General features: G+C 32.4%; 2 protein-coding genes across 3 annotated transcripts in view; one reads left to right on the plus strand and one right to left on the minus strand.

Moving 5' to 3' along the window:
- Nucleotides 1–5,965, minus strand: part of mib1 (E3 ubiquitin-protein ligase mind bomb 1) — a 123,010-nt gene extending 117,045 nt beyond the window's left edge. Inside the window, exons 1-9 of the mRNA XM_013312647.1 lie at nt 5,747–5,965; nt 5,469–5,664; nt 4,945–5,141; nt 4,530–4,697; nt 4,338–4,445; nt 3,735–3,920; nt 3,440–3,622; nt 2,988–3,132; nt 2,605–2,786 (exon numbers count right to left, since the gene is read on the minus strand). Coding sequence (XP_013168101.1) covers nt 2,605–2,786; nt 2,988–3,132; nt 3,440–3,622; nt 3,735–3,920; nt 4,338–4,445; nt 4,530–4,697; nt 4,945–5,141; nt 5,469–5,664; nt 5,747–5,806 — 1,425 coding nt within the window. The 5' untranslated portion in view covers nt 5,807–5,965. The remainder of the gene's footprint in view (nt 1–2,604; nt 2,787–2,987; nt 3,133–3,439; nt 3,623–3,734; nt 3,921–4,337; nt 4,446–4,529; nt 4,698–4,944; nt 5,142–5,468; nt 5,665–5,746) is intronic.
- A 297-nt stretch (nt 5,966–6,262) lies between these two features.
- On the plus strand, nt 6,263–11,614 carry LOC106118383 (CDK5 and ABL1 enzyme substrate 2). Of its 2 annotated transcripts, XM_013313043.1 has the most exons (9): nt 6,263–6,702; nt 6,810–6,928; nt 7,011–7,194; nt 7,272–7,532; nt 8,144–8,179; nt 8,987–9,101; nt 9,424–9,614; nt 9,684–9,891; nt 10,299–11,614. In XM_013313043.1, exons 1-9 carry the CDS (start codon nt 6,359–6,361, stop codon nt 10,437–10,439), a joined length of 1,599 nt encoding a protein of 532 aa, XP_013168497.1. In that variant the 5' UTR covers nt 6,263–6,358; the 3' UTR covers nt 10,440–11,614. The 2 variants fall into 2 exon arrangements, with proteins under 2 accessions (XP_013168497.1, XP_013168498.1); XM_013313044.1 differs by lacking the exon at nt 8,144–8,179.
- Nucleotides 11,615–12,462: the final 848 nt, after the last annotated feature.

Raw genomic sequence — 12,462 nt, forward strand, 5'->3', positions numbered from 1 at the left:
ATATTAAAGATTCGAATAATTTTTTGGACATATATGAACTTATTTGAATGTTTCTAGAAAATATATTAAAAGGTAAGTAAATATATATTTCATGCCGTCTCTGAAACACATTTAAAAATATTATATTCCTTTTGCTTCAAATGAAATGAAAGTAAACACTTATATAAAGTAAAAATAAAATAAATTGTTAGAAAGTTTATAATTTCCCGCACGTTTGCTCCATTTTCTCTACTGCAGTACATTTAACTAAACTTATTATCACTTTGTTCGCAAGCAACGCGTTAACTAAACGATAATTTTCACCGTTCAACGTACACACGCGTACTTACAAAACACTTGAGCCCAACAAAGGGTCATAGAGCTTCCCATTACCCTAGCAGGGAAAAGGCTTCTTTAAATTTTTAAACGTTGCAATACTTGTGTTCTGAAATAACACTTCATCCTTGAAGTTCTTTTTGCGCACAGAGCTAAATCTAGGCCACGTAAAACTTTAAGGTGCTACATCTTAAACACTACCCTTACTATCTTACTCTTTGTAAAATAAAGAAACAAAACGATTATTTTTAGAATTAAAAAAAAAAATTAAGATATTTTCAAATTTACATTGCATGTTCTTTCGGATGAAGATTTTTAGCAATGTATTAATATAATTAACCGTTGGTTTCTGAGACCAAATTCTCTGTAAAAAACATATCGTCACCCCTGTCATTATATTTGACAAAACAGATATAACGATGTCTTTTAAGAGAGGTTTTTGGTGTCAGAAAATCATTGGTATGTGAGTAAAGTCATATAATGACTAACTTAGCCTTATTTGTAGGAGTTGCATTAGTTATAATTATGTTTCTTGCTAAGCAATCATTTTATTTTAGAATTAACATCAAGTATACAAAAAACTGTAACACACCAAAGCGCTTTTTTATAGTTTACGTATTTTGTTACACTTTTAAATATCGACTTTTAAAAGCGGACTTTTTTGACGATGCGGATTCGATGACGTTGTCGCGTAAAAAAATTATTGCTTTTTAAATTCATGATGGGCGTTAAAAATACCTCGAACACTTTACTTTTAGTGAAATCATCGTAAAAAGTTTATTCTCGGCAAAAAGAACATTATAAAGTTTACACGTAAATTATTTACAATGACAACCTTTGGTCCTATACCAGTTATAATAAATTTTAAAGTTGATGTCCATTATCAAAATACGCATACGAAAGAGGATTGTTATATCTATTATGTTCAAACATAACAAGATTCATTTAAAGATTGTATTTAAACTTAATATGTTTATAAAAGTATCTTGTCCATGGAAACCCACTATAAAGGTAACAAATTAAAACGTACTAATAAGTCATTAAAAAAACTTAACACATAGTAGGTTTACCTAAAAAAAGGTGCGATATCTCGACAAAATAAATCGAGTTTGCGTGAAGAATAAAACAAAACACGCACTTATTAGTAGCGAGTTGTAAGAGGGTCGATTACTTATTTTTGTGGCACATCATTATATGCCCTTTTATCAGATTTAACATGACGAACGAACTAATGACATGCCATTAACGTGTAACTGTCGGGTCAAAGTTTCTATAATTTTATGTACCTATCAAGGTGGAACTACCGCGCTTGTTGAGTTTGCTATAAACATTAATAGACGGTAAACTATTAACATAGGCATAAATATTATAGTACACGTTAGAGTTATTTTTCTCTCATAAAAGTGGTTAAAGACTAATAAAAGTTTCTAATTTGTGTAAATATTACATCTATAACTAACGAATACAGAACTACAAAATTGATTTCTGAATAACTTTAGACCAGTGGTTCCCAAACGTATTTTGTCTACTGCCCACTTTGAGAATAAATATTTTTTTAGCGCCCTCATATTTTCAGATATTTAAAAACCACTATAACTTCAAATTAAATTAATAAATTATTGTGACCTATATATGTATATTAACGGAGAATTTTAAACGAAAATTTTACTATAACCCGCAACTTGAGACCTGCAGCGCCCACAAGGGGGCGTTATCGCCCACTTTGGGAAAGACTGCTTTACACTATGAGTTACTCACTCCATAACTCTTTTGACATCTACTATAACACAAATGTTTCAAATCTTGGGTTTCTGAGATTGAAATCTCCATTTATAACACATTGTTATCTCTGTTTTGTTTGGGGTGACGATATGTTTTATTCAAAGATTTTGGTCTCAGAAGGGAAGGGACTAAAATTTTGACTCTGGCACATTCATTAGACGAAACGTGGACTGACGTAGTCTGTATGGTCATGGTATTACACGGGAGTAGCAGCTATTCATAGAGTAATGCTTCCACGGACACATTTACTGTTGATTTTTTCCTAATACGGGCAATTCCAATCTTTTTGACGGCTCAAGGTCATCTGTACGCTACACCTAAAATTGTATTCCACACACTCATACGTATGTCTGAGCTGCTAAGATGTCTGAATACCTCAATACACACTTAAAAAACGGTGAATTTAGATGGCCGCTTTCTCGTTTGCCACCTAATAATACTAAAGCTAGGAATGACTTTCAATCTACACGTATGTTCTCTGTGGTCGTGCTTTATGTTGTAACTTGCCTGTAGCGCGGTGTGACCTCCATAGACGCCGTTGACGTCAGCTCGTGCGCCGTCACTGCGCGCCAGTATGTCAGCGCAGCGCGCCGCGTCACCGTTGGCCGCCGCCTTCACCAGCTCCTCGTTAGCGTCCCCCGTCACGTGCGACTCGAACAGTTTCTTCAAAAGCACTGATAGACGATCACCTACAATATTAATATTAAAACATAAACATCGTAAGATATTTATTCTAAATACTTGCATAAGTAAATTTACAAAAAAAAAATGCTTTATTATGTTATTACAGGAACGTTAAATTCCATCAATGGCGACCATTACGCTGCAATGTTGAAATGTTATGCAAATTGTAAGATATAATTTCTGTTTAAGATCAAAAAAACTAGTACCAGAAGAATTTCCATGGACGCTGCCATCGGACGAGAAGACTTTTGTAACAGCATTAGGGTTGTAAGTCCACGAGGTGTTGCACACCTCCACTTTAAGATCGTTGTCGTGATAAATCTGTTGGACGCGTCCTATCTTACCGAGGGTCTGTAACAAATGTTTTAATTATATTAACGAACTTTGAATTTTGGTATTTTTAGTGTTTATAATTTTATTACTAGTGTATAACATTTTTGAACAGATTAAAAGTGCCATAATCATCAAAAATCTCTCGTTTTTAAACTGAGCGAAGAAAAGGTGGATTGCAAACATGTTAAACCCTTCTTCGATTAAGCGACGAACCACCGTATTGCATACTAATCGCGTCTAAACCAATGGCAATGGGTTACACCATTGCTGCGGAAATGGTGGCTAGTCATTTATTGAAAAAAGGGTTTAAACAGTAGATACGTACAGGTGCCATAGCCTCGGCCCACTCGCCGTGTCCGCGCTGCAGAGCCTTGACGCGCTCCTGGTCGGCGCACACCTCCACCAGGTCGCCCACAGCGAAGGCGGCGCCCGAGCTGCTGCTGGCCCCCGCGGCTCCGGCACCACTGCCACTTGCAGACGTCGACGCACTCAGGTTACCGCTGCACACCTGCATATGCAGATAACACTACTTTTAAATTGTTTTGTTTAAACTCAGAACTCTATAAAATACTTCTGGAATTTTCTAATTGCCATATTAAACATGAATAAATATCAATTACCTTAGTCAAGACAGCAGGATTGAAAGTCCAACGATTGCCACTGGGATACGAGACCACTATATCATGATCCTCGTCAATACCGCTAACAGTGCCGGTCGTGCTGAGACACTCGAACATGCCATCCGTCCAGCCACCGTGCCCATGCTGCAGCGATTGCACTATCTCCAGATCTAAATCCACATTCACCTGCAAATCATTTCAAATTGAAAATCATAGGATGAAAATACTTAATAGCTTGATATTAATCTGACATTTCCATTAAATTCACAAAGCGGTAAAGCAGGCAAGATCAATATATTCTGCGCAAAAATATACACAACTGGGTGGACACAATGAAAATCTCACACACACACACAACTTATGCAACAAATTAAAAATATTAAATGACTTTATAATACCAGAAAGCACAAAGGACAAGAGATTGCTAAGATTAATAATTATAAATAATAATAAACAATGATGATATTTAAACATTGTTTATTATTCTACGAGTGAATCTACCTAACAATTCTTTTTGTCTAAGATAATAATTCCTTCTTTATTAATGCTGAAAACTATTATTGAGTAGATTCTAGATACTATTATTAACTAAAATATATTTACCTGATCTCCAACTTGCAAGCCATGTGGCCCAGTACGGCCTGGGCCTAGTTCTCCCAGAAGAGGCAAATGTTCCTTGTAAACATTCTGACCTTTTACATCATTTACTACCTGAAGACAAGATTACACAGTCTTTATCACTCTTGTCTAATTTTTTTTTTAATATTTTAATAACAATAAAATAATTTACGCAACCTTCAGATCTGCCATTCCCTCAAAACCAACTCTGTATAAATTTTTAGCTCCATTATCCCATACCACATACGCCGCAGAACGTGGACTGGCTGCTGACCAATCTTGGATCTCGTTGACCTTACCACGTCTGCCATTTCCACCATCTTGATCTTCCCATTGCCAATCAACCTTTAAAACACATTTTTTTAAGGATTAAGACATATTCGTGGATTAATCTTTTAATTAAGCTTCCAACTAACATTTCTATAGCAAAAATTTTATCATATTTTAGAATAGCTTACTTCTAAAAAACCTTAACTAAGTTTATTTCTAGAAAACCTATATAGTGCCCAAATGTAGATTACATTTTAAAATTACAATTTTTATAAATAAAAATTGTAATTTTAAAAATTAATATTAAATGCAAATTAATTACCCCTCTAACAACTCTTGCGCCAGGAAATATACCTCGGACAGCATTCTTTTTACTTTTACGCCGAGGTTCAACTAGACATCGCTGGGCTCCAGGTGCACTAATGCGGTAGAATCTGTGACGCAAGTGATGCTTATCACCATGATAACAAACGGAGCAAAGATCATAATTGCTACATTCAGCACATTTCCAACGAATACCTGCAAAATTAATTAAAAACATTGACTTAAAATTTCCAATTAGAATAACTTACTAAGTAGAAAAATATATTTGGCATATAATTTACACATATAAAAGATAGTGGAAATAGGTATTTTATATATCCAAGTGCCTCTTGAGTTTAGAGAGAATTTCCAACAGCAAGTAAAATTGACTACAAATCAGTACTTGTAATTGGATATTCTATTAATTTATTTATTATTTATTGTATCGCTCACAATACTTGATTCTTGGGTTCATAAAAGTGAAACTAAATACTTGGATAAGGTAAACAAACACAAATAGACTATGTTCAAATTTAACCTTACCAAATATAGGTTGCTGCCTGCATGTATCACACATAGTGCCTTCATGTTTTACTCCAGTTGGTGCACTATCTAAAATGCGTAAGTCGTAAGCTCCGGAACATCTGTAATTTGCTGCAGTGCCATTATCCCACACTACAACTACTTCTTCAGGAGATTCGAAATTTCTAACAGTACCCACATGGCCATCTCCTCCATCCTGCAACGTTCGTATTTATAAATTGTACAGTGAAATACAGTAATAAAAGTTTTAAATATCAATAATATCGTTATAAACTTACCTGTTTGCCCCACTTCCAATCTGGACCTCGTATTACACGGGCTCCTACACCTTCCATCATAAATCTAATAGCTCTAGATGTTGCTGATACGCTGGGGACATTCGACTCAATGGTTGTAATTTTGAAGACAAGTCAAAACTATTAGATTATTATATCCAGGAACTTAAATTCCTACTTCATATACTTTTTGTTGACAACAGTGGACAACAGATACTTGACAGTTTACTTTTTTTTAGTTGGTTTTCTAATACCGTGATTGATATACGATGCCACTAATGTCAACTTCAGAGTTTAATATTAAGTTTATCGCCATTTGTATTTGTAGATATTCCTTCAATTTACTGATGAATAATTGAATACTTTAAAACTAATCAACAATAATTCTTAGTATTTCTTTTATATGTACTTAAGCAATGAAAACATTAATGTCTTTTAAAAACAGGTACAAAAACTTAAGCTGTCATTTTAACTGACATTGACATTAATAATTATTTGTCAAAATTAAAAATACTGCAGTGCTTTGCATAATTTATAAACATCTGATATATCTGATATTTGATTGCATTAAAAAAACTTCTTAAGTAATTAACTTCCAAAGAAGTTCCCATAAAAATGTCTACAAATCGCAACAAATATGAAAAAGCCCGACGTCGTCTTGCAGCTGTTACATTTTTATCAAATATATCCCTCGATGGTTCATTTAAAGACACAGAACTTTGCCAGTTATTAGAAAAAAGCTCCAAGGTTGACAAATGCGATGGTGGTCTGAAAAATGGCGATGTGTGTCATAATGTTGAGAGAGATACAGTGTTACGAAATAATGTTCGGGGTCGTAATAAAGCGCCACAAAGTCCGGTTAATCGCATGGGAGGTGATAATCATTCTGTAAGTTCGGATTCAGAGCATGGGCACGTCACCCCTGTTAAAACTAGAAGCAGTCATTCATTCAGAGAGAGGTAAATTCTATAATAAGATTGTGAAAGTAAATGTAATTAAGTTAAAACCTTTTCCTTGCATCTAAAAATTTAATATGAGGAGTTTTCAAAGTTATTTGATTATTTAGATGCCAGTCTGGAAGTGCGGAACACAAAGATAAGCATTCATCAATCAGAAGCCGTAAAGCACATCTTCCATCTAACATTACTCAGGAAGAAAAGAGCAGCACTGAAAGTCTTAACATTGGTAATAATTCCTTTGGTCATTAAAAAATAATATATTTTATGCCTTTAAAATTGTATTCTTAGAGTTATTTTTTTAACAACAGGAAGGTTTAGAACAAGCACAACATGTATACCTGAAAATCACTATTTTTCCAAAGAAGTGAGAATAGTTCGTCCTACAAAAGGTGTTACGTTTAAAGATGAGAGGCTTGCAATTGCACCAATGCAAGGTGTTCCCTGTGCTTTATATAGCACAATACCATATTCTAAAACCATACGAAGTGCAAGGTATGTTCTTGTCTCATATTTTTTTATAAAGCTTATGAAATGATTACATTGCCATTTTTAATCTTTTCAATTCTCAGGGCGGATATAAGAAAAGATGGTGTGCGTAGACGTAATACGTCAGGACCTAGGCCATTATCATCAATAACTGACAATGGAGTAGACCCATTTGATCTCCTAGGTCTGGAAAGAGAAGAGCATGGTCAAGATATATCTTATTCAAAGTTACTAGTGCCATCAAGAGTATGTACACGAGACCAATATCGTAAAATTTACGATGGAGATATTGGGGATAAAACATCATGGAAGATACTAAATCGTCACCCTCATGTTATAGCTAGGTAAGTTTAATTATAATATATTTAACCTATTTACATCCATCACATAGACGATGAGGAAGGCTAATCAAACATTTAAATGCTTATTGCTGTACTCAGATTCATCTCACAGTTTTTTTAATGTGATAATATGTAAGAGCAATCTATACCATAGGCCTAATTAACCGTTAAAAAATTCTGAGTATGGCAGTTTGAATATTAATTGTGTGATTATTATTGGTGTAATATGAAAGATTACCCATAGTATAATGCATATTGAGAGTAAAATTTTGCATGTCTCTTGGTGTCTTTTTGATTCCCCTTATTGATGTTTTTATGGATATATTCTGTCTGTCACATTACTTTTCATGGTCATAAAACACATTATGTAATGAACATTATCTTAATTTTTTTATATTCAATGTTTTGCTTAAAGGTGAGTATACACTGGAGCATTTACTTGTAACAAAACTCTATATCTCTATATGTTTTAGTGTATATGAACCATATATGCTTTGGAAGTTATAAGATTTGTAGGAATGTTACATTACTTAGAAATGCTCTAGTGTATATCCACCCTTAGTGTGAAATCACAAGCAATCACCTCATATCATTGCTAACATTTTAAATTTCAGGACTAAGTTATTGACGAGGCACAAGGATAGAAAATGGTAAAATAAAAAAAATAATTAGTATTTTCTTAAAACGCTGCATTTTTTACAACACAACAAACTTAATATATGACTTGGGTTGTTTAAAAATTAAAAACAAAAATCAGTTTGCATAAAAACACTTGTCATGTATTAAAATATAATTTAATATTATAACTGCTAAAGTACTTCTGCTAAGGTTTTAAAAATCCTTTAAAAAATTAAGTTAAAAAAATATACTGCACTAAAAGTTGTATGCAGCATGATATACACCATAACTTGTATATAGTATATATAAATAGCTTATATAAATTAAACAATAATTATCTATATTATATTAAAGTTTTATGTACTTCAAAAATAACATACCTTAATGTATTTGAGAATTATTTTGTACTAAAATCAATTTATCCAAATTCACCATAAATATTAAATGTCCACTAAAGTAAACACTTAATTTAAGGCTCAGTTTATTATGTAATTCTAAGGGTTAGATCATTATTATGTACTTTAGTGCAGAAAACTAGCTAGTCGTTAATACAATTTTATTATGACATTTTAGTTTTAACACATTCAGTGCCACGGAATTTTCTCTCGTCATCCATCATGGTGGCATTCAATGTGTTAACTTCTAGTTATATACACAATTCATATAAACAGCTACTTCATTGCACATTTGTAGTTTAATTTATTTAGTTTGCATGTTCCACTGTTTCTATCTTTTTTAACAATTTGGAATGCAAAAGCATGTTAACTTGCATGAGTTAATTAATGTTGAATGCATGCATATATTTATGTCCGTAGTAACTAACAATGCAATTATTTTAGGTGCTTTTCCTATGAATCCTCGCAACGTACCACGATTGCTTCGTCACCGCCGCACTCGTCCATAGAAACTAAAACATTTGATTGGGACGAAGGAGCTATATTGTCACAAAAATTCGTAAGTTTCCTTTCTTATATGCTAATTTCCTTATTTATTGTTACACTAGCTGTCACCCACGACTCTGTTTATACAGAATTAAAAAAAAAAACTTAGTAGCATATGTGTTCTTCCAGGCTATTTTTTACAAGTATGCCTAATTTCAGGAAGATTCACCAGCTACTCTGGAGATACTCCTAACATCCATACATCCGCATTTATACTATTAGTAAGACTAGCGACAATCCTTTTCAAAAACATTTGGTGATTCCTGTTATTAATTTTTTTTTCTTATCTATTTTGTGCCAGTGGAAACTTACGATGTTTATTTTGATGTTTTCAGGTCCAATATTGTCCTAACGTGTTAGATGATCCCGAGCTAATTGCTGGTAAACATAGGACTTTATTAACATTCACCTCGTACATGACATCCATTATTGATTATGTAAGACCACAGGATCTAAAGAAAGAGCTCAACGATAAGTTTAGAGAGAAATTCCCTCATATTAAATTAACATTAAGCAAACTTAGAAGGTAAGACCGTTAAAATTATTATGACAAAAAATCAAAAAAAAATCAAAAACAAAAATATTTTTTTTTCAGTATTAAAAAAGAAATGCGAAAAATTGCAAAACACGATTGTGGTGGTATAGATTTGTTGTCTGTGGCCCAGGCGTATGTGTACTTTGAAAAACTGATTTTAGCCAATTTGATAAACAAAGACAACAGGAAATTGTGCGCCGGAGCTTGTCTTTTGTTGTCTGCAAAATTAAACGATGTCAAAGGAGAAATGTTAAAAGCTTTGATAGAGGTAATTATTAACCTTTACATTTCGAATAGATTTAAGCAAAATTATTTTTGTTATTACTATTGTTTGTTTTTGTTTTTTTTTTTAATTTTTGACTATTACGTGTGTCTACAGCTGTCTATCATAAGGTTACTAGTGAATATTCCTTTTAACTTTAATATTATGTTGCGCAAAATAAATGTATTTATTAACTAGTTTTTGTCCGCGATGCTATTAAAAAAAACATAATTAGTAGCGTATGTGTTTTTTCAAACTATCTCTTACATCTATACCAAATTTAAGCGAGATCCGTTGAGCCGCTCTGATAATACGTAATAACAAACATCCAAACTTTTGCATGTCTACTATTAGTAAGATTATTTGGAATAGTAAAATAATACTATGAAATAAAGTTTGGAACATATCCGCAGCGTATAGAGACAACATTCCGTGTGAACCGCAAAGATCTAATGAAGTTTGAGTTCGCTGTGCTGGTGGCGCTGGAGTTCGGTCTGCACGTGCCGCCGCACGAGGTGTTCCCGCACTACCAGCGGCTGCTGCACGACTCGTGACACTGGCCCGCGCACGAGCCCCCGCGACTCTGTCCGCGTGTCTGTCCGCGCGTCACCCGCCGCCGCGCCACACTCGTAGACAACCTCAGGCACACCGCCTGGATCTAGATTTTATGTTTCCCAACCACTAAACTGGCAATGCGATGCACAAATATCTCTCATCCAATAGAACAATGACCTAGTTACGTTTAAGCAATTTTTCTGGAGAGCCTTTTGAAATTTTGTACTAGAGAAAGTTCCCAATTCTTTTTATTTTTTATAAATTTATGTATCTCTATAATTAATAAATTTTTCTCATGGATATAAATTCTGAAATGTGCATTTATGAAATTAAAAAGCTATTTTCGTTTTTTTGGTACTTACGTCATTGTTCTTTTAGATGAGAATCATCGCGTTCAGTCGCTCAACTAGGATAAATGGTGAGTCCAAAATATATTCATCAAAGATTAATAATAGTGTTGTATTTAAAATATTCAAAAAGTATTAAAAAAAATTATATACTTTAATTATACTAAAAATTTAATTCTAGCAATCCGCTACAACTTCACTAGAATAGATAGATAAATATAATAGTGCTGTTGCTTGCTGATCTATCACTGAAAACCTTTCCATGGTTTTTGAGTTTACCCAAAACGTAAAGTTTATCTTGACCAATCTTCAATAATCTTTTTTTTCTTAACTTGAAGTATTAAGCTTGATTTTAAATTATTTCTATATTTTGTATAAAATTATCTATAATCTCTATGAAAAAATCTTTACCAAAAAGTAAATCTAACTAAGGTCGAATAATGTTTTAAACAATGCAATTAATATGCAAAAAATTAATTTCTAGAAGCTATGCATTTAAGGCGATGATTTCAATCGCCAATAATTGTAATGGTAACACCATGACAATTTTTTATGACTTGGCCAAAGATCTAGTTTAAGTAAAACAGGAAAAAGCCTAGATTTAAAATATTCGATTGATAAGATATAAGAAAGTGCCTGAGTGAGGAATTTACGTGATGAGTATAAATATACGTAAATTAAATGTAATTTCAGAAAATTATGGATTAGTTTAAAAATGTTATAAATGTAAATAAGATAGGGGCCAATTCTTGCCAATAACAGTCCGAAATAATACGTAAAATAGAGACATAAATCCTTTATGAATTTATACCCCAAGAAAATTATAAACAGAAATATTAAAAAAATACTCTTACTGAATTCTTTGCCTATTTTTGTTTTTTGTTAATTGTCCCTTTCTTAAATGGGGTCGTGCCAATTTTAGTCATTGTCTAAGTCATTAATAATTAGGTTAGTATTTGATGAGGTGTGATAATATAATTACAATGTGTCCGTTATTTAAAAAAAAAATAGGGGAAAAAATATATTGTTGAAAAAATTTTGAAAAAAATTGTGATGCTCAAAATTTTTGTACATCGTAACATGGTCTTTGGCAGGTGCTCGGAAGCTTCTTTTTTGTCTAGAAAATATGTCACTAAATTGAATGTGAATTTATAGTAACTAAAATCTATTTTATGCCTAAAAAAAAATTTTGCAAAATAATGAAAACCTAGGCAGTATTAAAAATAAAGGTTTATTACATAACTTCAAATTTTTCATCTCATTTTATATTCACAAATCATTAATCATTGTTTGGATGCTAATGATTTGTAATAATTGCAATTAAAGTATTATTTTAACATATTAAAATGTATTACAATTATTCAATACTAGCTGCTTTTAACATCTTCCCTTCAGTAAATACAAATACATTGAAAAACAGGCAATGTATACGTTTTTCTTGATTAAAAAAATTTTGACTTGTCTACAGAAAATTCAATCATTGATTGCAAAACAATCATTTTTTTATTTTTAATTCTTATAAGTGTGTGTCGATTTATAGCCAAATTATATGTATGTTACTTATGTTATTTTAATAAATATATTTTTCAATTTTTATAGAATTCACGAAATGGATTTTTTAAATGCGGATAAATTTTTCACGTTTAAAAAGTTTTTACCAAATTTTTTGATTACT

Source organism: Papilio xuthus, unplaced genomic scaffold (assembly GCF_000836235.2).
Source record: "Papilio xuthus unplaced genomic scaffold, Pxut_1.1 DF827597.1, whole genome shotgun sequence".
In the NCBI taxonomy this organism is placed as follows: Eukaryota; Metazoa; Arthropoda; class Insecta; order Lepidoptera; family Papilionidae; genus Papilio; species Papilio xuthus.

Coding starts and splice junctions, on each gene's coding strand:
- LOC106118383 (XM_013313043.1), top strand. CDS start 6,359: ATGTCTACAAATCGCAACAAATATGAAAAAGCCCGACGTCGTCTTGCA. Junction 6,929..7,010: donor CACTGAAAGTCTTAACATTG/GTAATAATTCCT, acceptor TTTTAACAACAG/GAAGGTTTAGAACAAGCACA. Junction 9,102..9,423: donor CTATATTGTCACAAAAATTC/GTAAGTTTCCTT, acceptor TGATGTTTTCAG/GTCCAATATTGTCCTAACGT.